The sequence below is a fragment of the Podarcis bocagei genome (genome assembly GCF_964188305.1).
Source record: "Podarcis bocagei genome assembly, chromosome: 5".
In the NCBI taxonomy this organism is placed as follows: Eukaryota; Metazoa; Chordata; class Lepidosauria; order Squamata; family Lacertidae; genus Podarcis; species Podarcis bocagei.
Window position 1 is genome coordinate 19,344,403 of NC_138129.1, and position 23,314 is coordinate 19,367,716.

A 23,314-nucleotide genomic window follows, 5' to 3' on the forward strand; every position below is an offset into this window, starting at 1 on the left:
GAAAAAGAACGTTCCGAAAAAAGTCTCCCTCGTTTCCTCCTTTGTTTATCCCTCTTGGGATAAAATGATTTCTTTCCTGCAGGCACGGTTGACATAGTGAATTTGGATCCCTTCTGTAACAACTTAAGAGGCAAAATACAGAGCAATAGGTTTGCTAATTAGTGACCAATGTAAATATGGTTGAGAATTCCTGTCTTCATTAATCTTACTCAGCTCCAGCTCTCTGAGGAAATGCTCTGTGAACATACTTTTCTGAGGACGCTCAGAAAAATGACAGGTTATGAGATTCAAAAGGAGAAGCCAATACTGGTCCTGTGTTCTGATATTTTAGGGCTCCTCCAATTTATTTGATTTGCTTCCACAAAGTGTACACAAAGGGTAGATTATATCTGGTCATTATTGAGCATTTGTTCTGATTTGCTTTGGGGTTGGAGTGTTACACAACAATGAGCATTCATCCTGACATGTTTATTGTTAAGTTGTGGGTGAACATATCAGATGACACAGCGATTCTTCAAACAGCTCTTGTTTATTCAGAGGCCAGAACAGAACTGAACTGAAGGGTTCAGTCAGCCTGCTTATATAGAGCTCCAGTACAACGTAACTGTAACAATTTTCTAAAACTGTCCAATCACTGAACATCACTTTTGATCTCTTATTTGCATAACTATCTACAGTATCCCCCTGCTGGCCCAGGGTGAGAAATTCAATGCCTGTTGAAAGTGTTATTGGTTTGTAGTGTGGCTATTACCTTAGAAGAATTTATCCTCAGTAGCTCGAGTCCTGAAGTTGTTCAATGCAATATTGACATATAGAATAGTCTGACTAATCCATTTCAATGACCTGATCCTGTGCATGTATTATTATTATTATTATTATTATTATTATTATTATTATTTATTAATAATAATTATGTGAATTTCTTTCTTTTTTGGGGGGGAGTCCCGAAGCAACTTACAGAAAGTTAGAATACAAAAATAAAAAAACCAAGAAAAACATACAGAATACTAAAAGTATCCATGCTCCAAATAAAGTCCTGCTAATTTCAGTGGAACGTACTTAGGAGTAAGTGTTCATTGAAGTAGAGCCTATGAATGTTTAGGGAAGGGTGATGCAGAGGTTGTGATCCAAATGACTTCCTGGCCATGCAATTTTGCATAGGATCTTTAAAAAAATAAATAAATCTGATTTCCAAGTTAATTTTAGAAATCTGCTTGGAATGATTCTGAGTGCCTGTGGTTATCTGTTTGCTCCTTCCCAGGTCACCAACCGTGGAGAAGCTCACTTGGAACTCAATGCCTTTCGCCGCAAGCATGACTGTGCCCTAGTGATTTCTGGCGATTCCTTGGAGGTGAGAATGTGGTTATTGTGGTAGCCATTGCAGCAGGTGAGCTGCTGTTGGTGGTGGTGGGGAAATGTTTATATCCATGTAACTATTTTATCTGTTTTGTGGAACAGGTGTGCTTGAAATACTACGAGTATGAGTTTATGGAATTGGCTTGCCAGTGCCCAGCTGTGGTCTGTTGCAGATGTGCCCCAACACAGAAGGCTCAGATTGTACGCTTGCTCCAGGAGAGAACTGGGAAGCTGACCTGTGCTGTGGGTAGGTCACTTCCAGCTTCGTTTTCCAGCTGGGCATCTTTGGGTGGTTTTATTTTTACCTGTCTTCATTGGAGAGATTAAGAGACAGAGTGGCTGTGATCTAAATACCATGTTTCTGGGGGCTCTCAGTTTACACCTTCTGGTTGCACCCACCTGGCTCCCCTTGAAATCCCCTACAATGGTCAGATACCTTCTGGAACAGCACCCCATGAGGTGTGAGAGATACTGCCAGAGGTCCCCATCAGCCATGCACATCCACTCAGGCCTACCTAGCTCTCTGCACACACACAGGCACCTCCCAGCATAGACTACATAAATAAAAGCCATTCTCCCTTGGGTGCTGAATGTCTCCAAGGAGGTTTGGCTCCCTCTACCGCTTGAAAGCAGAAGATGCTATAACTTCAAAGGAAGTCATTGTCTCTGCCTCCCTTTGAGGCTTCAGTTCTGTGTCCCCCCCCCCCAATATTTCACCATATTCTTGCATGACCAAGAATGTTTGGCAAGAACGGGCTTGATTCTCAGTGCCCATTTAAAAGGGCAAGGAGGTTTACCACAGGTCCCTGATAATATACAAATTTGTGCATCTCCCCCCTGCTGCCATGGGCATTTCAAACTTGCGTATCGTGCTGCAAAGCGATATATGCAAGTTTCTCTATCACTTGTCAACTGGAAGCACAGAAATCATTACCCTGGGTCACTTGCCTTTGCTTTATAAGCCAGACAATATGAGATAAACTCATTGATCATGCACCAAAACAAGGAATCCATCTGTAGCACCAGTGCATGCACTCTCCTGCTATACAAAAATGCTGCAAGGCACCTTTAGCACATTAATATAGGAGTGGAGGCTCTTTTGTGATCAAGCTGAACAGCCCTTTAGTCTAATATAAGCTGCAAGTAAAGATTGGTGTTCCATCAAGATTCTCTATGGTCTTTTTCTCTGTTGCCTCTTGCAGGAGATGGTGGGAACGATGTCAGTATGATTCAAGAGGCAGATTGTGGTGTTGGGGTTGAAGGAAAGGTGAGTCTCTCTCTCTCTCTCTCTCTCTCTCTCTCTCTCTCTCTCTCTCTCTGGCACCATTTTAGTTTTAAGCCAACAATTATATCAATAGCTAATGGACACACAAGGAACCTGTTTTGCTAAAAGGGATGAAATGAGTGTCTGACCTAGTTTACGCAATGAAATCCTTACTTGAATAAGTTGGTGTATGCATAAGCTCCATGCACCCAGCACAGCTCCTTCACTCCCTGCTTGCGTACCTGTGGAGACACAGGCCAGGAAGCCACAGTTAACCATAGTTTCTTGTTATGTGCAAACCAGGAAACTCTGGTTAACGGCTTCCAAACAAGCCATGGTTTGGAACCGTAAAATTATCCTCCAGACAAAGTCCATTCTGCCCGTGGTGATGTATGTTTCCCACATTAAGATACCACTTGGTAAATGTGCAACCCTAGAACATTTTATGACCTGCCAAGAGTTTGTGAATGCAAACAAGGAGCGAAAGCAAGAGGTCTGTTCTGCTCTGGGGAGCTGCTGTGCTTGATTGCTGGCTTGGTGGCAATTTTGGTAGAGTTCAGCTTGGTAGATCACAAGTTGTGCAGGTCTAACCTACTTTTCTGGGTGGTTGTGAGGATGAAAGGGTAAAATGATGTGTATCGACTTAATCTCTTTGGAAGCAGGGTGGACTAATTATGTGCATGCTTACCTGCACATAAGCCCCACTGAACACACTTTGACTTACTTCTAAGAAAACAGACATAGGCTCACACAGCACATTAGACATATCTGCAATTTATTGTCCTTCAGCTCTCTATATTGGACAAACAGGCCAAACCTTACGCCAAAGAATAAACGGACATAAATCTGACATCAAGAATCACAAAACAGAGAAACCAGTAGGAGAACACTTCAATCTCCCAGGACATTCTATACAAGATCTCAAAGTAGCTGTTTTACTACAAAGGAATTCCAGAAATAGACTGGAAAGAGAAGCTGCTGAATTGCAACTCATTACCAAACTTAAAACCATGGAGAGACCTGGTCTGAACAGAGACATTGGATTCTTATCTCATTATACATGACTAAGCCATTTCTCACCTTCTCACCCCTTGCCTTTTCCTGTAAGACCTATTACAGTCGTTAAGAGTCGTCAACAGGCTCATCTCAGCTATCTGCCAATCTCCCATTCCCACCACCCTTCTGAGTAATACCCCTCCCCACCTTCTCACTATATAGAAGGATCTGGCAACTTCTGTTTCAGTGTATCTGAAGAAGTGTGCACGAAAGCTCATACCAAGAACTAACTTAGTTGGTCTTTAAGGTGCTACTGGAAGGAATTTTTTTATATTGCAATTTATTGGTTTTTAAAGCCTTATTGCCCTTTTGTAAAAGTTCCAGAGATGACCACTTTGTTTCTCAAAGGATGCTGTAGCAGAGCCTTGGGGCCATTGTGATAAAGGTTCTGAATCTTGCTTCTATAACTCTAACCTCTCCTAATGAGGGCATATGAAGCAGGGCTTGAGCACCTGACCACAGCTGGTACTCCAGCTGAGTAAGGGTGCCACAGAATTCGGATTGTATCTGTTTCCCTATGGCAGGATATGTTTTGCTGCTATCTTGTGGTCTGATAGGTTTCTGCTTTTCTTAATTATTTCTTGGTGTACCTAGGAAGGAAAGCAAGCTTCCCTTGCAGCAGACTTCTCCATCACTCAGTTTAAGCATCTGGGCCGGCTACTGATGGTGCATGGACGGAACAGCTACAAAAGATCTGCAGCCCTCAGCCAGTTTGTGATCCACAGAAGCTTGTGTATCAGTACAATGCAGGCAAGTAACGCCACAGCATCTTCACTTTTCTTCTCCCTGTTTAAGAAATGGCGACTGATGTCCAAAAGTTAAGAACTGTATTTTTACATTGCTCTAATACGTCACGAAGTCGATTCAGTGTAGCGTCTTGCTTCTGTTAAAACTGAAAATGTGTCTTATTTTTATCGGAGCTGCAAGGTTTAAGCTTTCCAGTTGGTAACACGATTAAAATCTCCATTAGTTAATAAATAAGAAGCGCTGCGCTTCCCACTGTCCCCGGACCTCTTTTGAAGCAAGGGGCGGCGGGGAGAAGCGATCTCCCCGCAGCCCCTTGCTTCAAAAGAGGTCTGGGGGCAGCGGGAAGCGCTTCCCGCTGTCCCCGGACCTGGGGCTGCGGGGAGAAGATCGCTTCTCCCCGCCGCCCCTTGCTTCAAAAGAGGTCCGGGGACAGCGGGGAAGACCCGCTGTCCCCGGAGCTTGCGGGGCAAGCTTCGTTTTGCGAAGCAAGCCCATAGGGAAATTCGTCTTGCGAGGCAACTCGAAAACGAAAAAACCTTTCATTTTGCGAGTTTTTCGTCTCGCGAGGCGTTCGTCTTGCGGGGTACCACTGTATAGGACCCTGCAGTTGTTGTTGAACTATAATTTCCACCATTCCTGGCTGTTGGCCATGCTGGCCAGCCGGCTGATGGGAGCTGGAGTCCAAGAACATCTGGAAGGCCACAGATGAGAGAGCACTCAGTTGGTAAAGCATGAGACTCTTCATCTTGGGTTTGTGGGTTCGAGCCCCATGTTGGGTGAAAGATTCCCCTCACTGCAGGAGGTTGGAGTAGATGATCCTTGTGGTCCCTTTCAACTCTACAATTCTGTGATTCCCCATCCCTGATCTAAAGCCCGCAGCTGGCAGACTGTAAAGAAAACATGTAGATTAGTGTTCACTGAAAACCAGGTATTCAGGCTGTCTGACAAAATGCACCAAATGGAAATCATGCATTTGTGAAGTAAGCATTGTAGCTTTTTGAAACTATATGCAGTGCCTGTTTTGCTAGGGGCTGAAGTGGGATGTGTTTGAATGCCATGAGCAGCAATCCCTTCTGCAAATCACTTTTAGCTCTTTGGGTGTGATGGGGGAGGAAGCCACATGTCTGCCTTCAGTCCCCAAGTGGCGAGTCCCAATCTTGCTCTCCGCTTCTGTGAATTGCCACAGAATTCCTGTTGCCATGTGAGCTGTCTGGATGGATCATTGCTCTTGAACACACCTTTGCTTTGAAGCCTAAAGAGTCTTTCCCCCTTTTTTGTTTTGTGTTCTGTAGGCTGTTTTTTCTTCAGTATTCTACTTTGCATCCGTCCCTCTCTACCAGGGCTTCCTCATTATTGGGTAAGAACCAAACACTCCCCCCCAAAAAATATGTGACTAGGAAGTCTGAAATGCAAGGAGGCTAGTTTTGAAATCCTCGTATGTCTGGAAGCGTTCATATCCTCGTGTGTCGCTGTCTGAAATGCGGACTGCCTTCCTTCCTGCTATAGCTGCTGTTATCAGAATAAGAGATGAGACTTTGAAGGCTCACATTTTCAAAGCAGTGATTAATCCCGCAATCATGATAAGCACGTGGATCTTATTAGGACCAATTTCAGCTCTTATGGCAACTTTTATTTGAGGACCAGGAAGAAAAGGTTTAATTTGCTCAGAAGTCCCTCTTTTGGAAGATGTAAATTTTAAAACTAGTAAATTAACCTGGGCAACCAATGCTTTTCTAACATGAGCCCTTTTTTTATTCAAGAAAGCACAACAGATACATGTGCCCCACTTCACACGTTTCTGGCCTAAGGTCTGTCATTGTAGCAGAAGAATTAAGGCTGAGCATCGGCTGAGCATTGGCAAACATTGGTTTTCAGTGTTAGGGCCTGTGTCTTAGACAACATCACACATTTCACGACAGCACAACGAAATTTCCCTCAAAGTCTGTTTTTGCCAGGGAGGTGCAGCTAGTTCTAACCCCTGACAAGTGGCTCTGTGTGATATCTATGCTTTGCAAATGTGTTTGCCACATTTATGCTTTTAGATCACACATAAAACACATTGCACTTTTTTTTTAGAGAGAGAGAGATGCATTTCAGATGTGAAGCAGTTCTTGGACACCAGCCTCAGGGTGGGGTTGTAGTTCAGCAGTAGGACACATGCCTGGGATGGAGAAGGTTGGGGGGAGGATTCAGTCTATGGCATTTCCATTTAAAGGGGTCAGGTGACAAGACAATGGAAAAGACTTCTGCCCAAGACTGTAGAAAGCCAGTCAGAGTAGACAATACTGGTATGAGTGGCTAAATATTATCATGTGGCCAATTCCTATGATATCCTATTTATAACAGGAACTTTCATTTCACTTTTGTTTTTCCTTTTCTGAAGCATGCACTTCCATCTCCTGGAATATGAATGTTCAAGGCTGTTTAAAAACAAGGGTTGTGTGGGGTTTAATTCTGCATTTGTGAAATGACACCCATGCATTTTTTGTGCTTTCCAATTATTTTATGCAGTACACTGATAATAGAGACAGGGAAACTGACTATGCATGGGATTGTGGATTAGCCAGAATTTGGGATCCGGGCTATTAGTCTTGGCAGAAATGAAATTAGAAATGCATGCCTGTGCATGGAACTCATATATATATATATATATATATATATATATATATATATTTGCTTTCGTAGATTTTCACGGGTACAGGAATGCAGGTTTTGGTGTCTTCGGGTGTCTTCCCGTGTAAGAGTTGGGGTGTCTAGGCGACGTTTCGACGAGGTCTCACTCGTCATCTTCAGGCTGGTGCTTTCGGCTTCTTGTTACTGGAACAGAGCAGGATCTCAGTGTTTGAGTTCCTATAAATACTGTTGAGGGGGTGTGGTGTATAGCCTCCAACGTTCTGGGCAGAGAGGAAGTTTCCAGGTTAGTGTGCCTTTTCTTCTTTTGTTCATTAATTACTTGAGGGATATCTTGAGTGATTTCTTGAGTGATATTCTGAGTACCACTTAGGAGGGTCATTAGGTGTGGATTAGTTGCTAAAGCTTTCGTGTCTTGACCTCTTGAGCTTGTGAAGAGTTTTTCTGAGAAGATGGCTGTACTGCACTTAGTTGTGCTCTGGCTTGGCTTCGTGTATAGGGGCGAGCTGTGGTTTTGTGCCCTGTGCCAGCCAGATCTGTGTAGGGATTGCAGGGGGGTGCAGCATCCGGAGGTGCCACTATGGTTTGGCTACTGGATGGTGTCTGTAATTTATCTGTGGAGAGGGTCTGGGTTTGGGTCTGGTGTGGTTGATTGGAGATGGCGTTCTGTGTGCCTCTGGTTCTGGTGTCGGTTTTTGTGGGGAGGGCTAATTTCCAGATGTCTGGCAGGCGGGACGTGTCGTCACGCTTGTTCATGTTGTGAGGGTGTTTCTCTATCTCGATGGCTTCCATGATTATTCTCTTGTGGTGATGTTCCATGTTAAAGAGCAATTTGGAATCTGCAAAATTAATTTCGTGTCCTGTTTCTTTCATGTGTTGGTAAAGAGAGGAAGTTTTTTCTTCTTTTTTGACGGCATTCTTGTGTTCTGCGATACGTGCATTTATTCGTCTGTTTGTTTGTCCAATGTACGTGGCTGGGCAGACTTTGCAGGGTATTTCATAGACCCCTTGGTTTTCTAACTGGATTTTATCTTTGGGGTTTCTGAGGATATTGGCTATTTTTTGGTTGGTGCAAAAGGCTGTTTTGATATTGTGTTTATGGAGGATTTTGCTAATTTTATCTAACTATCCCTAATCAGAAACGAACTACATAAGAAAAGATACCTACTAAACCAAACCAACAAAGATCTGCTCACTCTTCACCTCAAACTCTGTAACAAAATCCACCCTGCACTCTGGGACAAATGCAAACAACTAGCCGTTTGGAGAGCTGAAACTGAGTCCTCACGTAAGACAGACACACACACCAACAAACTCCACAAACTAGAGAAACGCCAGAAGCCCAGCCACCCTCCACAACAACCCATGAAACAAACAGTACATAACATATCAGACAGGATCCTCACCTCAACTGAAACCAAAGTACTCTCCAAAGGTTTCTAGGCGACGTTTCGAAACGTCGCCTAGACACCCCAACTCTTACACGGGAAGACACCCGAAGACACCAAAACCTGCATTCCTGTACCCGTGAAAATCTACGAAAGCAAATATATATATATATATATATATATATATATATATATATATATAGTGGTGGCTATTAGCTAGAAGCATTTTTAAAAGAAGCTCTGGGTGGTATCCAATGCACTCATTCTCTTGGCAAAAGAGTTCTTGCTTGTACGATGGAGCTTTCCCTCCCATCTCCTCCCCATGTGTGCACCCTGCTCCAGAGGGCGGGGGAATTCCCAGAACAAATTTAGGGGGTTTGTGGGGGAGAAGGCGAGGGAAGGGAAGTTATACTGTGCAAGCGAGAATCCTTGTACTGCCTTAACAAGTTACTTAGTTCTGCATTGGATACAACCCTCTGTGGAGGGGGAGAGGTGAGAAGAGGCTTAAACTTCATTGCTGATGTCATCCTGGGTTGAACCCAAACCCTTTTAGTGGCCAATAACATTCAATTGCGAGAGACAGCATAGAGAAATGTAGAAATCAACAAAAACAACTCTCCCCATTCTGCTTACGTTTGCCACCCCTCAGTCAGATTTGTCGAGGTGTTGAATCCATGTGGAAATCAATGGGGATCTCTTCTGTTGTTGCTTTCAGGTATTCTACACTCTATACTATGTTTCCAGTGTTCTCTTTAGTGCTGGACAAAGATGTCAAATCAGAAGTTGCCATGCTGTACCCAGAACTCTACAAAGATCTTCTGAAGGTTTGATACATCTTGTATTGTGTTTTCATCTTTTGTCGTCAGGTTTATGCTCAAGATCACATACAGAAATGTGCACCAGACTGATGTTCATTTTGTTTTCCTGTCCTCTTTCATTCCTTTAGGGAAGGCCTTTATCATACAAGACATTTTTGATATGGGTTTTGATAAGTATTTACCAAGGTAAGAGACTGTCTGTCCAGGTACCTCTCGGTGAATTGTTTGAAATGAATTGTTCAAATCTCATATTTTCCCAGATTTGGTGGAAACAACAAACACTGACTTGAATAAGCAAATCTACTAAATTGAATATTTGTGCATAATAAATTCTGGTTTTTATAGGTTTGGAAGAGAGGCAATGAGCTCTGCAGAGATTTATATCTACACAAACACATGCTCATTCCCTGACCACTGGAAGTCCTGCTCAGTTTCCTTCTGGCTTCTCAGATTTCCCCAGACATTGGCTGCAATCCTGCTTCCTCCATGTGCAGAGAGCAGCCTGCAGAGGGGCTGTCAGGGTGGTGGTCTGGAGACAAGAGCAGCTCAGTCTCCTGTGTCTACCTGAGCAATGAGGCCAAGGAACCAAGCCACGATCAGCAGCTTTGTAGGACTGGGTAGAACCCTATCTGGCTCTTCCATCACCTGACCTCTGTTGAGTGGTCCATTCTAATACCACCATCTGGCCATTGACAGTAATGAGAATGCAGCTCAGCAAAGACTAAGCCAACAGGTGCCTCCTCCAGCAAACCAGTCACAGTAGCACAGAGCACAAGGAGCTTACTGCTTCTGCTACAGCCTAAGTGAATTGCTCATGCTGCCTTTCTATAGAGGCTCCCATTGAACCCTACTGTGCCATGTCCAGGTCATCATTAGCACTCTCCATGCATCCCTTCTCTGTGTGGTATAGATGCTAGAGTGTCAGACTTGGACCTGGGAGACCAGGGTTCAAATCCCTACTCAGCCATGAAACTCACTGGGTGACCTTGGGTCAGTCACTCATTCTTGGGCTACATTGAAAGGCCTACACTGAAAGACCTAGATTGGCTCCCAGTACGCTTCCGAGCACAATTCAAAGTGTTGGTGCCAGTGTTCAAAACTCCCATTTTTTCAAGGCGCATTTTGCGACAGGGAATTTCATTTCTGAGCTCTGGGCTCAGTACTGCATCTAAGATTTCAGATTAAAACTGCAGAGTGAAGGAAAGGAGGACCTGTTTCTGCCTCCTACTCTCTGAAGACTGTAGAAGAAACCCTCTTAAGAATATTAGGGGGGCGGGCAGGGAAAGGACTAGACCATGTGAAAAATGAACATAATATTTTAGCTGCAGTTCATTCATTTTCAGCACTGTATTCTTGTTATAAAAAAGCACTCCTAGACATTCCGTTGTTGCGCCCATAACTTAGGATTAAGGTGCCATTTAGCTCCTAGTTTTCATATCTCAGTTTCTAACACTGGTTGGTTCTGATCTTTAAAGCCCCAAACGGGTTCGGCCCTGTATACCTGGAGGAGCATTTTCAGCCCCACTTTTCATACCCAGACACTGAGGTCCAGCTCCGAGGGCCTTCTGGCGGTTTCCTCATTGCAAGAAGTGAAGATACAGGGAACCAGGCAAAGGGCCTTCTTAATAAAGTCACCCACCTTGTGGAACACCCTCCCATCAGATGTCAAGGAGATGAATAACTATATAACCTTTAGAAGACACCTGAAGGCAGCCCTGTATAGGGAAGCTTTTTAAGGCTTAATGTTTTATTATGTTTTGATAGATGTTGGAAACCACCCAGAGTGGCTGGGGCAACAAAGTCAAATGGTCAGGATACAAAATAATAACTATTATTATTATTTTATTAGCTACCTCACAGAGTTGGGGGTATGTGTTTTCTGCTCTGACCTATTTGAAGGGAAGCTGGGATGTAAATGTAAGTTTGAGAAAGTACATAACCGATGGCTGGATGCTTCAATGTGAGGCTCAGGATGGATTTGCTGTGCGGTTAATGTTTTAGATGTAATGTCACAAAAAACATCAGTGAGTGTTGCAGGGGGGACCATAATGGCTTCCCAGGAAGCCATTATGGTTCTGCACCCTTCACTCTGCACAGCAGCCATTATCCATCAGTTAACTTCACATTCAGAGGGGCTAAGTTATACTCAGTTCATTGATTGCCTTTTTAATTGGAAAAGTAGGACCAGGAATATATTACATTTTAAGAGGGTCAGAGAAGAATTGGAGAGTTGGCTGCAACAGCAATTACTTTTCAAGGGCTAAATCAATACTATAGAGCAGTGTCTTGGCCTTCGCAGAAATCACACAGCTCCCGGACAGTCAGAAAGAGTGAGACATCGTGGGAAAGCTTTCCAAGCCAAGATCCTTCTCCTGTTACATTCTGTTGGTCAGATGACCTCACCCCTTGATGGATCACACCATGCAATTTTGGCTAGTAGTTATCGCTCCAGATCAGGGATGGCCCAAAACTGAGCAGTACCCAGATGGTGGAAAATTTACTCCCCGGGTCTGTGTTTTATGGCTTGATCTTGAGTCACTGGTAGAATTGTTCTTCAAACAAGCATAATGTGATGTCTGTGGATTAGTCATCAGTGCAGATTACTCATGCTGATGACATGAGTTATGTCTGCAGCTGAGGATCTGGGACGTTGTGTAGCTATTCTCAGATCCGCCAGAAGTAGGATGCAAAGTGATTCTCAGTCTTTCTCTCCCTAACCATTCTCAAAAAATATGTTTCCTTGAACATAAGTCCTACTGAGTTCATTGAGACTTCTTAGCATGCTTTAAGACTGGTGACAAAATTAGCTTCAGAATCTCACCACAGCCATGAACGCACTGAGAAATCTTGATCCAGCTCCTCTCTCTCTCAGCCTAACCTGCCCCCACCTTCAGTGTGTGAATATTATTACAGGTCTACCTAGTTGCAGGGCTTTTGTAAGGTTAGCCAGGATAATATGTCAGAAGGGGAGAACCTATGGCCATCCAACCTGTTGCTGGACCATTGACCCTAGCAGCATGGCCCAGTGGTCAGGGATGATGGGAATCATAGTCAACAACACATGGAGGGCCAAAGGTTCCTCGCCTCTGATGTATTTTGCTGGTTAATAATATAATTGGTCATAATAATAATAAGTGTTTTGAAAACTCTACAGCTACTGTATAATACTAAGATACTGTCTAGCATGGGCATAGGCAAACTCCGGCCCTCCAGATGTTTGGGACTACAATTCCCATCATCCCTAGCTAACGGATGATGGGAATTGTAGTCCCAAACATCTGGAGGGCCGGAGTTTGCCTATGCCTGATCTAGCAGCTAGAGGAAGGAAGGAAGTCTTCTGTATTTTCTTGTTCATGGAAGGGTCATAGCTCTGACTAGCAAGTCCCACTGATTTCAGGGAGACTGCTCAAAGTCTGGATCCAGCCCACTGGATTTTTTACATTTTTATATTTTATTTAACCCCTCTTTTCTCTTCCGTCCACTTGCAGGCAGCATCATTATGTACGGCGCATTGCTGCTCTTTGAATCTGAGTTTGTCCACATTGTGGCTATTTCCTTCACATCCTTGATCCTCACTGAGCTGTTGATGGTGGCTCTGACAATCCAGACGTGGCATTGGCTCATGATAGTGGCAGAACTACTCAGCCTTTCCTGCTACATTGCCTCGCTGGTCTTCTTGCACGAGTTTATTGGTAATAGCCGTTGCTCTGAATTTCTCAGAACTTCTTTGGTCAAATGTAAAGCCAGGGCTAGTTCTGGAAGCCAAGGTACTTCTGGAAATGGATTTAGGGCACGGGCTCTAGGGCAGCTAGAATTAAAGAACTGACCTTCTTCAATATTGAAAGCAAGTGGGGTGCCATGTGGATTTTCCATCCCATACTCCAAATGTTCAACTGCAAACCCATGAATTGTAATGGGTGAGATGACTTGGTGTTAGAGCAGATGTAGAAAACCTGTGATCCACAAGACTGCTGACAGTCAATTTCATTCATTAGCCCATTGATAGGTCAAGATGGTGATGGGCAGTTATAATATGGTTACCAGATTTTTTTCAATGAATCTGGGGACACTTTTTTTTTTAAGCTGAGTAGCAACAAGGAGGCAGTAATGGGGATAGTGAGGCAAAAGACCCTGGGCCCAAGCACACATGCATATTGTATAAAGGTGCAAAGCCCTTCTTTTGCACCCTGTGAAACATAAATGCGCAGAGTTTTTAAAAAACTGGGCAACGGCCACCCACCCATGACTCCTGAGCCTCCCCCGATGTCCTTCCCTCTTCCCCCTTTGTTTTGACTGATCGGGGGAGGCTCAGGAGTCACGGGCGGGTGGCCGTTGCCCAGTTTTTTTAAAAAACTCTGTGCATTTATGTTTCACAGGGTGCAAAAGAAGGGCTTTGCACCTTGCCTGGCAGAGAAACCGCATGCCCTGCACCCCTCCTGGGCAACGGCCTCCCGCCCACAACTCCCGAGCCTCCTCCAATCTGTCAAAACAAAGGGGGAAGGGGGAAAGAGATCTGTACCACCGGACGTCCCCGGTTACCCTACGGCAGTGGCAGCAGCAGCAAGCAGCTCCTGAAGTCAGCCAGAGCCAACTGCGCTACCAGGCTGGCTCCAGGCTGCTGAGACTGCCACTGCCACGTTTCCCGGGGACAGATTTGCAAATCTGGGGACTGTCCCCGGGAACCAGGGACGTCTGGCTACCCTAAGTTCTAAGCTACTGTTGTAAGTTTTTGCAGAGGAGTCACCCCTATCCTATAAAAACATAGAATCATAGAATCATAGAATCATAGAGTTGGAAGAGACCACAAGGGCCATCGAGTCCAACCTCCTGCCGAGCAGGAAACACCATCAGAGCACTCCTGACATATGGTTGTCAAGCCTCTGCTTAAAGACCTCCAAAGTAGGAGACTCCACCACACTCCTTGGCAGCAAATTCCACTGTCGAACAGCTCTTACTGTCAGGAAGTTCTTCCTAATCTTTAGGTGGAATCTTCTTTCTTGTAGTTTGGATCCATTGCTCCGTGTCCGCTTCTCTGGAGCAGCAGAAAACAACCTTTCTCCCTCCTCTATGTGACATCCTTTTATATATTTGAACATGGCTATCATATCACCCCTTAACCTCCTCTTCTCCAGGCTAAACATGCCCAGCTCCCTTAGCCGTTCCTCATAAGGCATCGTTTCCAGGCCTTTGACCATTTTAGCATAAGTAAAGCCCTCTTGTATCAGACCAAGAGGCCTGTTCCCCACAGTAGCCAATATATTTTATTCAATCACTTACTATGTTTAAAGGCCACCCTTCATTCCAAGGTGCCAAAATACAGGCAGTTAAAATTAAGCAATAATATTTAAAAGCAGAAAACACAATTTCCATACAAGTAAAATGGCAGCCACAATAGAAATCCAATCTGATGTGCCTCTCCCTTACCCAAGAGCCTGAGCAAAGAGGCAAGTCTTTGGCTGATGATGAAATGACAACTGGGTCATGGTGAGACACACTTCAGAGGGAAGGCTGTTCCCGAGGCATGGGGAGAATTCACCGCAGATCTCAGAGATGGCTAACAATAGCCCTCTCCTTGTAGTAATATAGAAAAGTCTACTAAGGTCTCTTTTTTGCATCCATTATTAGTCTAATCTTTCAGTGGAAATGGAAAAAAGGAAGTCACGGAAGGGCTGACAGAACAGGGGGAAACGTAAGGAAAATAACTGCTAATTTGCACAGCGGTCTAAAATTGCAATGAAACAATATATCTACGTCCATTCCAAAATATGCAGCTGTCAATGCTGAATTAAAAGTTGTGTTTCCAGAACTTCAACTTCGAAGATTCATCCCCCCCACTTGAAGACCTTAGTGTGACGCAGTTTACTTTCAACTTTAAGTGTTTGCTTTCTGCAAAGATTGAAAACTTACTGCTAGTTACCAACTTTCATTTAGAAATTCAAAGCATAAGTAACTTTGTTGTTGTATTTTAGCAATTGCATTTTAAATATGGAAGCTTGATACTTTTTTTAAATTGTATACTGTATTTTAGTATGATTCCATTGCTGTTTTAAGAGGACCCAGTTCCACTTTTACAGCTAACCTGAAATTATTTTATTGAAACAGCACTTTAGGCAGTTAGCTACTTCATCAGAGTGGAACTGATGAAATTTGTTCATGGAATGTTTGCACCCAGTTTTAATTCTTTTTTAAAGGGCATTTAAGTATGCTTTGAAAAGGGGCTGTGCTTTCTTCTCAAATTTGTGTTAAAAAAAGCTAAGAAAAGTACTTCTGATACTGTATTCTAACAATACAATCTTATACATGTCTACTCAGAAGTAAGCCCTGTTGCTATCAATGGGACTTCCAGGAAAATGTGGCATTTTCCAATGTTCGGTTCATAATATACATAAATGTCCCTTCAAAGTTGGAGGAAAACTGAGTGTACTTTATTCCTTTATTTATATTAAATATATTAAAAAAAATAATCTATTTAGCAGAATGATACATTTAACAAACCATGCTACACATGGAAATTTTGAAAAGTAATTATTTAAGGGTCAAAAAATACCAACCTTTAAACATCCCAACAATAAACACATGAAATGCTGTATTAAAACAGCAGCAACACTGTAATAAATATGCTGCAGCCCTTAATGTGTTCCTTTTTATATCTGCATGTATTAAAAAAACAATTCCTGGCCCACATTGAACATTTGTGCTGGGGGGGGGGTTGGTGGCTTCCCATTAACATTTCTAAGTTGCACCTCACAGTTGTACTCCAGTTAAGCTGCCAAAGTAGAGGAACCACCTGCAAAAGCCCATCTTACTTTTGGGTAGTAAAATGATTTCAGTTAGCTTTAAATGTACAGCTGGACTCCTTGAAGTAAGCATGTTTATTAAATAGGGATACGGGGAGCGCTGTGGTCTAAGCCATTGAGCCTCTGGGGCTTGCCGACCAGAAGGTCGCCGGTTTGAATCCATAAGCTCCCGTTTCTCTCTCCAAGCTTTTGCCAACCTAGCAGTTTGAAAGCACACCAGTGCAAGTAGATAAATAGGTACCGCTGCAGTGGGAAGATAAATGGCGTTTTTGTGCGCTCTGGCACTTGTCATGGTGTCTTGTTGCGCCAGAAACGGTTTAGTTATGCTGGCCACATGACCCGGAAACAGGGCCAGATTTGATGAAGCCCTCAGCTACTGTTGTTAGCCGCCCTGAGCCCGGCTTGGCTGGGGAGGGCGGGATATAAATAAAATTTATTATTATTATTATTATTATGAAGGTAATGGGGCCCATTTTATGTCCAGCTGTCCTTTGCCAACAACAAATTGTCAAAGTAATTGTTGAACTGAAATGCAATTTCAGTTTAGAAGTATATTAATAGTGAAATACAATGAAGAAGAAGTATATTTGGGGGGGGGCAAGAGAGTGGGACCCTAAGCTATAGCTTGCTTAGCTTATAGGTAAATTTGGCACTGTCTGGAAAGCTGTCTGCAAATACCTGCCCCCTCAGCCTGAAAAGCGAGATGAGCTCCACACCCCATAGTCATTTTTGACTGGACTTAACTGTCCAGGGGTCCTTTACCTTTTTATTACATATTATTAAATAAATAAATAAAGTTGCATGGCTTGCTATTTAGTTAGGGTGCATGCATACGGCTCTGTTCTGTTGGACGTATTTTGATGTCTGTTTTTCTTCTCCTTCCTCCCCCTCAACATGTCTCCTATATGAACCTTTCTTTCTTTCTTTCTTCTCTTGCAGATGTTTACTTCATTGCAACCTTATCGTTCTTGTGGAAGGTGACAGTAATCACTCTGGTCAGCTGTCTCCCCCTCTACTTCCTAAAGTATCTGAGGCGAAGATTTTCTCCCCCAAGCTATTCAAAACTCACTTCATAGGTGGTTCTACCAGTGGAGCAGAGACTACTTCTCCCCGCCCCGCCCCCCAATCCTCTTTTTCTTTTTGCACAAAATAAATGTGTGTTCCTCATAGTAACAGTTATGTCCGATGGTCGCAAATGGATCATGCACTGGCTAGAGAATGTTTCCAAAAGACTGAAATAACTGGCAGTGCAGCAGAAACAGCCAAGTAAACCGGAGGACTTACATATGTGATCCAGGTTTTTTTTGTCAAATTTATATTTATTTTAACTGATAATAAATGCATGTAACTGGAAAGAAGAGTTGGCTTCCAGTGGGCAATTACCGGAATGGGCTTACTTGGGAAGTACTATGTAAGCTATTGATGTGACAAATCTTTCAAACGAATTCCCCCCCCCTTTTTTTTATTTCCTCATGTCATTTTTATATTACTATTTATCTTTTTAGTTCAGGTCCTAGTTTATAAGCATTTTGTATGTCTCGGGAAATACTTTAAAATGGGTGAAACCACATGCTCACAGGCAACTTTAGCCATGCTGACCTCTTTTGATGTGTTCCAATGCAAACCAGAGCTCCAAATTTCAGCTAAGTTTTCTTTAATCTGCAAAATGGAAACAAACAAAAAAGCCACAGTGCGTCTTTCCTGCTCTGAAGTTGTCCAATTATTTTTAATGGGGATTGACGCTGGTAAAAGAGAGGTTCTGTTTTATTAAATGGTACCATTTTCTTGGGAGAATACTTTTGTGTCCTCCAAACTGCTGGCGCATCGTTAAGGTTATAACAACCAGAATTAAGACAAACATGGGGTTCCCACCCCATACTCACATAATTAATGCTTATGATCAAGGGTGCCAATTTGAATAAAATATTGGGGGGAGGGGGCAGGTAAGCCCCTCCCTGCATGATCAATCACGACAAGGTGCACACACAGCATTTGAATGGCAGTGCCCATCAACTTTGCGGTGGCGCAGCCCCTTCAAATATTTTCTTGCCAGGGCTGAAGTCTCCAGGGCACCTGGGAGTTGGCTTCTATGTGTGAGACTACCACTAACCTTGGGCTCCAGGTGGGCAGCTTTTGCTGTATGCTGCAGCCGCAGCACAGTTTGAGGAAGGAGTGGGCAGGTGCTTCCTGCATGGCCGATGGGGTTGGGGAAGAGATGTTTGGCACCTCCCCTTCCTGACCATGCCAGGATGCTGGCTGGATCCTGTCCTATGGGGGAGGCAAGGCGTGCATGCCCCCACTGTGTTTAAGGGGGTGGCCTGCTGTGGGTCGCCATGATGAGAGTGGAAGGGCTTTTGCAGGGAGAATCAGGGGTGCAATACCTAACCATGTTAGACACATTCCTCCAGCCACTGTCCTGTTTTCACCTGGCGGGGAGCAGGTGATGGAGAGAACGAAAGCTGCAGAAATAAAGACTTTGCAGAAGGGACTGAAAAGGAGAATTGACACATGGGGGAAAGGGTTAAGCACTCCTTCCTGCTGATTCTCCCCTGCAAATGTTCACAGCAGAGCTCCCACATTTCCACTAGCTAGCAAATATATGCTCGCTGAGATAATACAGATTACATTCTCACATGCAGGTTTTGTTTGGCTCATCCAATGGAGCGAACCAATGTTTCTTCCTGCTCTGTGCTAATGTACACCGCAGGTGACTGCCCCAGATGGGGCTGGCAATATGAGTATCACTGTTGTATCGGAATAAACACCTTAACCTTCATCAACGTTTTGGAAGGAAACCAGCTGCTAATTGCCCCTTTTGAAAAATATCTGAAATGTTATTCTGCAGAAGCGTAACAGATGTATCGGATTGTAATAGAGATGTAACAGAATCACAAGGGAAAGTTCATGGGATACTGGTTATTTTCTGTAAAGCTTTTAAAAAGTTTCTTGTTAACACTGAACTGCACGTTTTATATTTTTCACCGGACTGTACCACTTTGGACTGCAGATGTGGACTTCTGCTTGGATGTTCTTTTCCATGTAAAAACAACAGTGGCTTTCAGCATGCAGACAAAGCTCATCCACACTTCTCTTTCTCCTGCGATTTCCAGGCATGGGTCCAAGAGGTTTTTCTTCTGTCCTGCCACTTTCCCCATAAAAAAAACCCTTGTTTCCTGCTGAATCGGAACAAACGTCATGCCGCAGAAAATCCGATTGTTCCGATTCAGCAATAAATGTGACGTGTACCGGTAAAAGGGAAGTGTATCTGCAGGTGAGAAGGTTATTCATTTCTACATTTGGTTCAGAGTTGTGTACAGTCGTACCTTGGTTTTTCAAACAGATTAGTTCTCAAACATTTTGTCTCCTGAACGCCGCAAACCCGGAAGTGACTGTACTGGTTTGCGAACTACTTTTGGGAGCCGAACGTCCAATGCGGCTTCCAGTTGAGTGCAGGAAGCTCCTGCAGCCAATCAGAAGCTGCGCCTTGGTTTTCAAATGTTTTTGGAAGTCAAACGGACTTCCGGAACTGATTCCGTTCGAGAACCAAGGTACAACTGTACTTCAAGATCCTTGGGCCATTTAAGAGAAGTCCAATCAAATTAGTGGGTGTTCAGCACCGCAGTAACACATATTATTCCATTTGAAATGCATTTCTGTGGGACTTGAGCATGTCTAACTCTGGGTTGTACAGCTTTCTTTTCTTTTGGGCAGGATTCCATAAATACAGCATGGCCAGTAATTTTATATTCAATTACTATATCCTCTTTCAACTTCTTTTATGGGTTGTCTTTGTCTTCTTTGTCTAGATATATAACACCTCCCTGAGTGTATAAGAGTGTCCTACAAGAAAACTGTGGTCACAGCCCCTGCACAGCCCCTATTTAGATTTAATTGTTATTGTGCAAGACCATGTTGGTAGACTTTATAGATTTTTGGGGTTGTGTGTGTGGTTTTTTTAATCAGTGAAGTTTACACTAAATAATGATCACTGGGCCATTAATGGCCGCATTAACAAAGCCAGCAAAAAAGGGAACGAATTCTAATTAAGTTCAGTAATATTTATTGGACTAACGATGTAAGAAACTATTTTATTTAGTGACAGTAATGTAACTATTAATGCTTTTTGTAAGACATGGAATCTCTTTGACCTGTTGTTCTTCCGTAGATAACATCTTAGACAAGGTTGTAATCTGTGAAGTGTTTCTGAGTGGGCGTGATTTAATTTTGTGAGCGTATCTTTAAAAAAAAATCACTGTTCAAAACAGCCTCTTGTACAACAAACTAGTTGATTTGTTTATTATTATTATAGCTTGATAGGATCTCCACAAAATTACCTTGGTTTTGGGGGGGATTGGAGCACAAATTGCACAAATTAATAATTCCGCTGAGATCAGAACTTTTCTTCCCTCTTCTGTCTTTCTCCCTCCCACCTAAAAAAAATTATGTGTCATTTTGACAAGGGAAATGGAATTATCCTTTCCTAAGCTACTTTAAATATGTGAAGCCTGGCAATCATACCCGGTGGCATGCAATCTGCTGGGAATGCCGGCACAATCTGAGTGTACTGAAATGGAAAGTTGACAAAGGCACAGCTTGGAATAAATTGTTTCAATTGGGTTTACACTAGATTGTGTGTTCTATAAGTCAATTTGGCAATTTTCCTTAAAATGGAGAAAGTGGTGCATTATGTAGATTGCTGATAAATACTATTTCTCTTTGCAGCTGGTTACTAAAAACACTTACTTATTTTTGCACTGATATGATGAGCCTCTCCTCATGTTGCCGTTTCATTAACTGGAGATACAGCATCCCTTTTGTTTCTGATACTTTGTTGGTTATTCTCCCACTTCTGAATCATATGTTTGCCCATATTCCTACAGCCTTTTTTCAGACAAGAATACAAGGTTGCAGTGCTGTGCAAACATATCTGGGAGTAAGTCCCATTGCATTCAGTGGGACCATTGTCTGAATAAATGTGGATAAGATTTGGGCTATTAGGGTCATTTTCATATTGGCACTATACTCCTGCTCGAAGCACCCAAAGGTTATAGTATCATAGCCTACCCCCAAATAATGGAAAACGCTGGAATAAGGGTCTGCAATGTGAGGGCTGTGGTTGGGTTGTGGTTACTGCTTTGACCATACCCATACTTGAATGCCCAAACTCTTTAAAAAAAATAAGTAAACTTGAAGTTCAGGAATTGGTACAGGCTTTGCATAGAAGAATTGCTGTACTAATCACCCATTATGTCAGACTTTATCCATGAGGTGCCTATAGCAAATGTGCAGCCATATTGCACACATTATTAGATGAGACAGCCGCAAAGATACTGCATTTTCTCAGCAATGAGGTATTGTGGCTTGTGGCACTGGGCAATTGTGATATTTGCAGGCATTGGGAAGTTGAGATTTCACACGACAAACGAAACGATCACATGTGAAGCTCCCTGGCTGATTATATCAGTCGCCAGAATTGCCCTTCTTCTGTTCATGTTGGGGCAAATGCTCTCATACGTCAGAGCTGTTGCATTGGGCCTCCTCAGAAAATAGTTATAGGATTAAAAGACAGAAATGCTCACCTAAATCTTCTGCCCAACATCTGTTGAATACTACACAGAACGTCTGACATATAATATCGGATATGGAACATTCTATCTGAAAATTTAGAAGGCTTTTCATGCACAGAAAATCCTTTTAAATTCTGGGCTTAATGTCCTCACTTTTTGTCTACAGCTTATGGGGCCAGTCTTTCGGTGTTCTCACCATTGCTTCTCCTTCTGCAAAAGGCAGCTCATGACATCTCAGATACCCTATGTTTCCTTAAGATATGTCACATAAATGCATGAGCAATACCATAATGAAATCTTATAGTCTGGTCTTCAGTGTCAGGAGCCAGCAGGAACAAAAAGTATCCTGGAACGAGTGTTGACCTAAAGCAGAGAGTAGGGTTAACATGCCCAGCAGTTGCAATTACCATAGTGTAGATTAAAAAGCAGGCTTTCTAAGATTACTGTTTCAGGATGCGGGCGAAGGTATTGCCTGCTAGTTTTTTGCTACAGAGAGTAAACCCCCATTCCTGGGCATTCTCCATGGAACAATGCTAGGAAGGCTATACCACATTTCTCCTCAACATTTGAACTGGCTCTCAGATACTCCAAAGTGTTTGTCAACTGTGATCAAGTTGGTTACTGTCACACCTAATAAAGTATGTATTTCTATACCTTTGGATGTGAAGCAGGGGGGAAAAAAACATGTTTTCCTGTGTTGGGGAATATGGATTCTCTTGTCAAACTATTTGTGATGCTAATGTTTTGTACCTGTCCTCTTGTTAATTAAGATGTGCATATTCTTGATGCAAGAGAAATATAAAAGCAAATTATTGTCCTGTGCAGTTCTGTGTCGCAGATGTGTATGAACTTTCAAAAAGGGAATGGTATAAAAACAGGTTTAAAAGAAATAAAATTTTATGCAACTTCATATCTAATTCTTGGCCGGTGAGTTGATGTCTTATTGATCAAATTTTTAGGCTGCTGTTCTTTCCAAAACATTAAAGCCGATTTTCTGTGGCCTGAAAGAAGACTGAAGGACAGAGAAAATACAGGAAGACAACAGTTCCATAACAGATGAAATTTAGATTCTTATGGGGCATTTAGATGCCCCATGAAAGAGTGAGTGAATACCACATGCCAATTCCACCTTAAAAACCTATTATGGGATTGTTCCTAAGAGGAACAGGAAATGGCTTAGAATCACACACAGGGGAAGTCTATTCCCGGCAAAGGAGAAGACAAATAAGGATGGGAGAATTGGAATAGTGGCAAGAGGAGAATAATTTTTGCCAAGAGGAGCAAGTGTAGATGGGACAGTTGTATGGCTTGGTTCACAAACCAGCAGATTCCACTTGCAAATAGTCCCTCTCCGGCATGTGCCATAGCCATGATTGCAGTAGCGTAGCGTGGGGGGTGCAGGGGGGGCCGGCCGCACCGGGCGCAACATCTGGGGGGGGCGCTTGCACTCGCAGCTCTCTGCCCCTACTAAAATCCACGGGTTAGGGGGCGCAAATTACTTGCCTTGCCCCAGGTGCTGACAACCCACGCTACGCCACTGCATGATTGTGACTCACGTTGAGGAAAAAAAATAGAATGAACCAGCACCTTTAAAAATTAACATTGTGACTTGCAATAAAGCCTTGTAGTTTGGTTTCATGGCCAGATTGCTTTATTGGAGTAAATCATAATGTCTACTTCATGCGTGGAA

The 23,314-nt window shown here is 43.1% G+C and overlaps 1 protein-coding gene across 3 annotated transcripts in view; it reads left to right on the forward strand.

The window, feature by feature from the left end:
• The window catches only part of ATP9A (ATPase phospholipid transporting 9A (putative)), a 109,251-nt gene extending 86,710 nt beyond the window's left edge, over positions 1–22,541 (forward strand). For all 3 annotated transcript variants that reach the window (XM_081196076.1, XM_081196074.1, XM_081196075.1), the window contains exons 20-28: positions 1,262–1,351; positions 1,459–1,603; positions 2,559–2,623; positions 4,271–4,426; positions 5,716–5,780; positions 9,158–9,266; positions 9,389–9,446; positions 12,749–12,952; positions 16,997–22,541. In XM_081196076.1, the coding sequence (XP_081052202.1) occupies positions 1,262–1,351; positions 1,459–1,603; positions 2,559–2,623; positions 4,271–4,426; positions 5,716–5,780; positions 9,158–9,266; positions 9,389–9,446; positions 12,749–12,952; positions 16,997–17,133 (1,029 nt within the window). In that variant the 3' untranslated portion in view covers positions 17,134–22,541. The remainder of the gene's footprint in view (positions 1–1,261; positions 1,352–1,458; positions 1,604–2,558; positions 2,624–4,270; positions 4,427–5,715; positions 5,781–9,157; positions 9,267–9,388; positions 9,447–12,748; positions 12,953–16,996) is intronic.
• Positions 22,542–23,314: the final 773 nt, after the last annotated feature.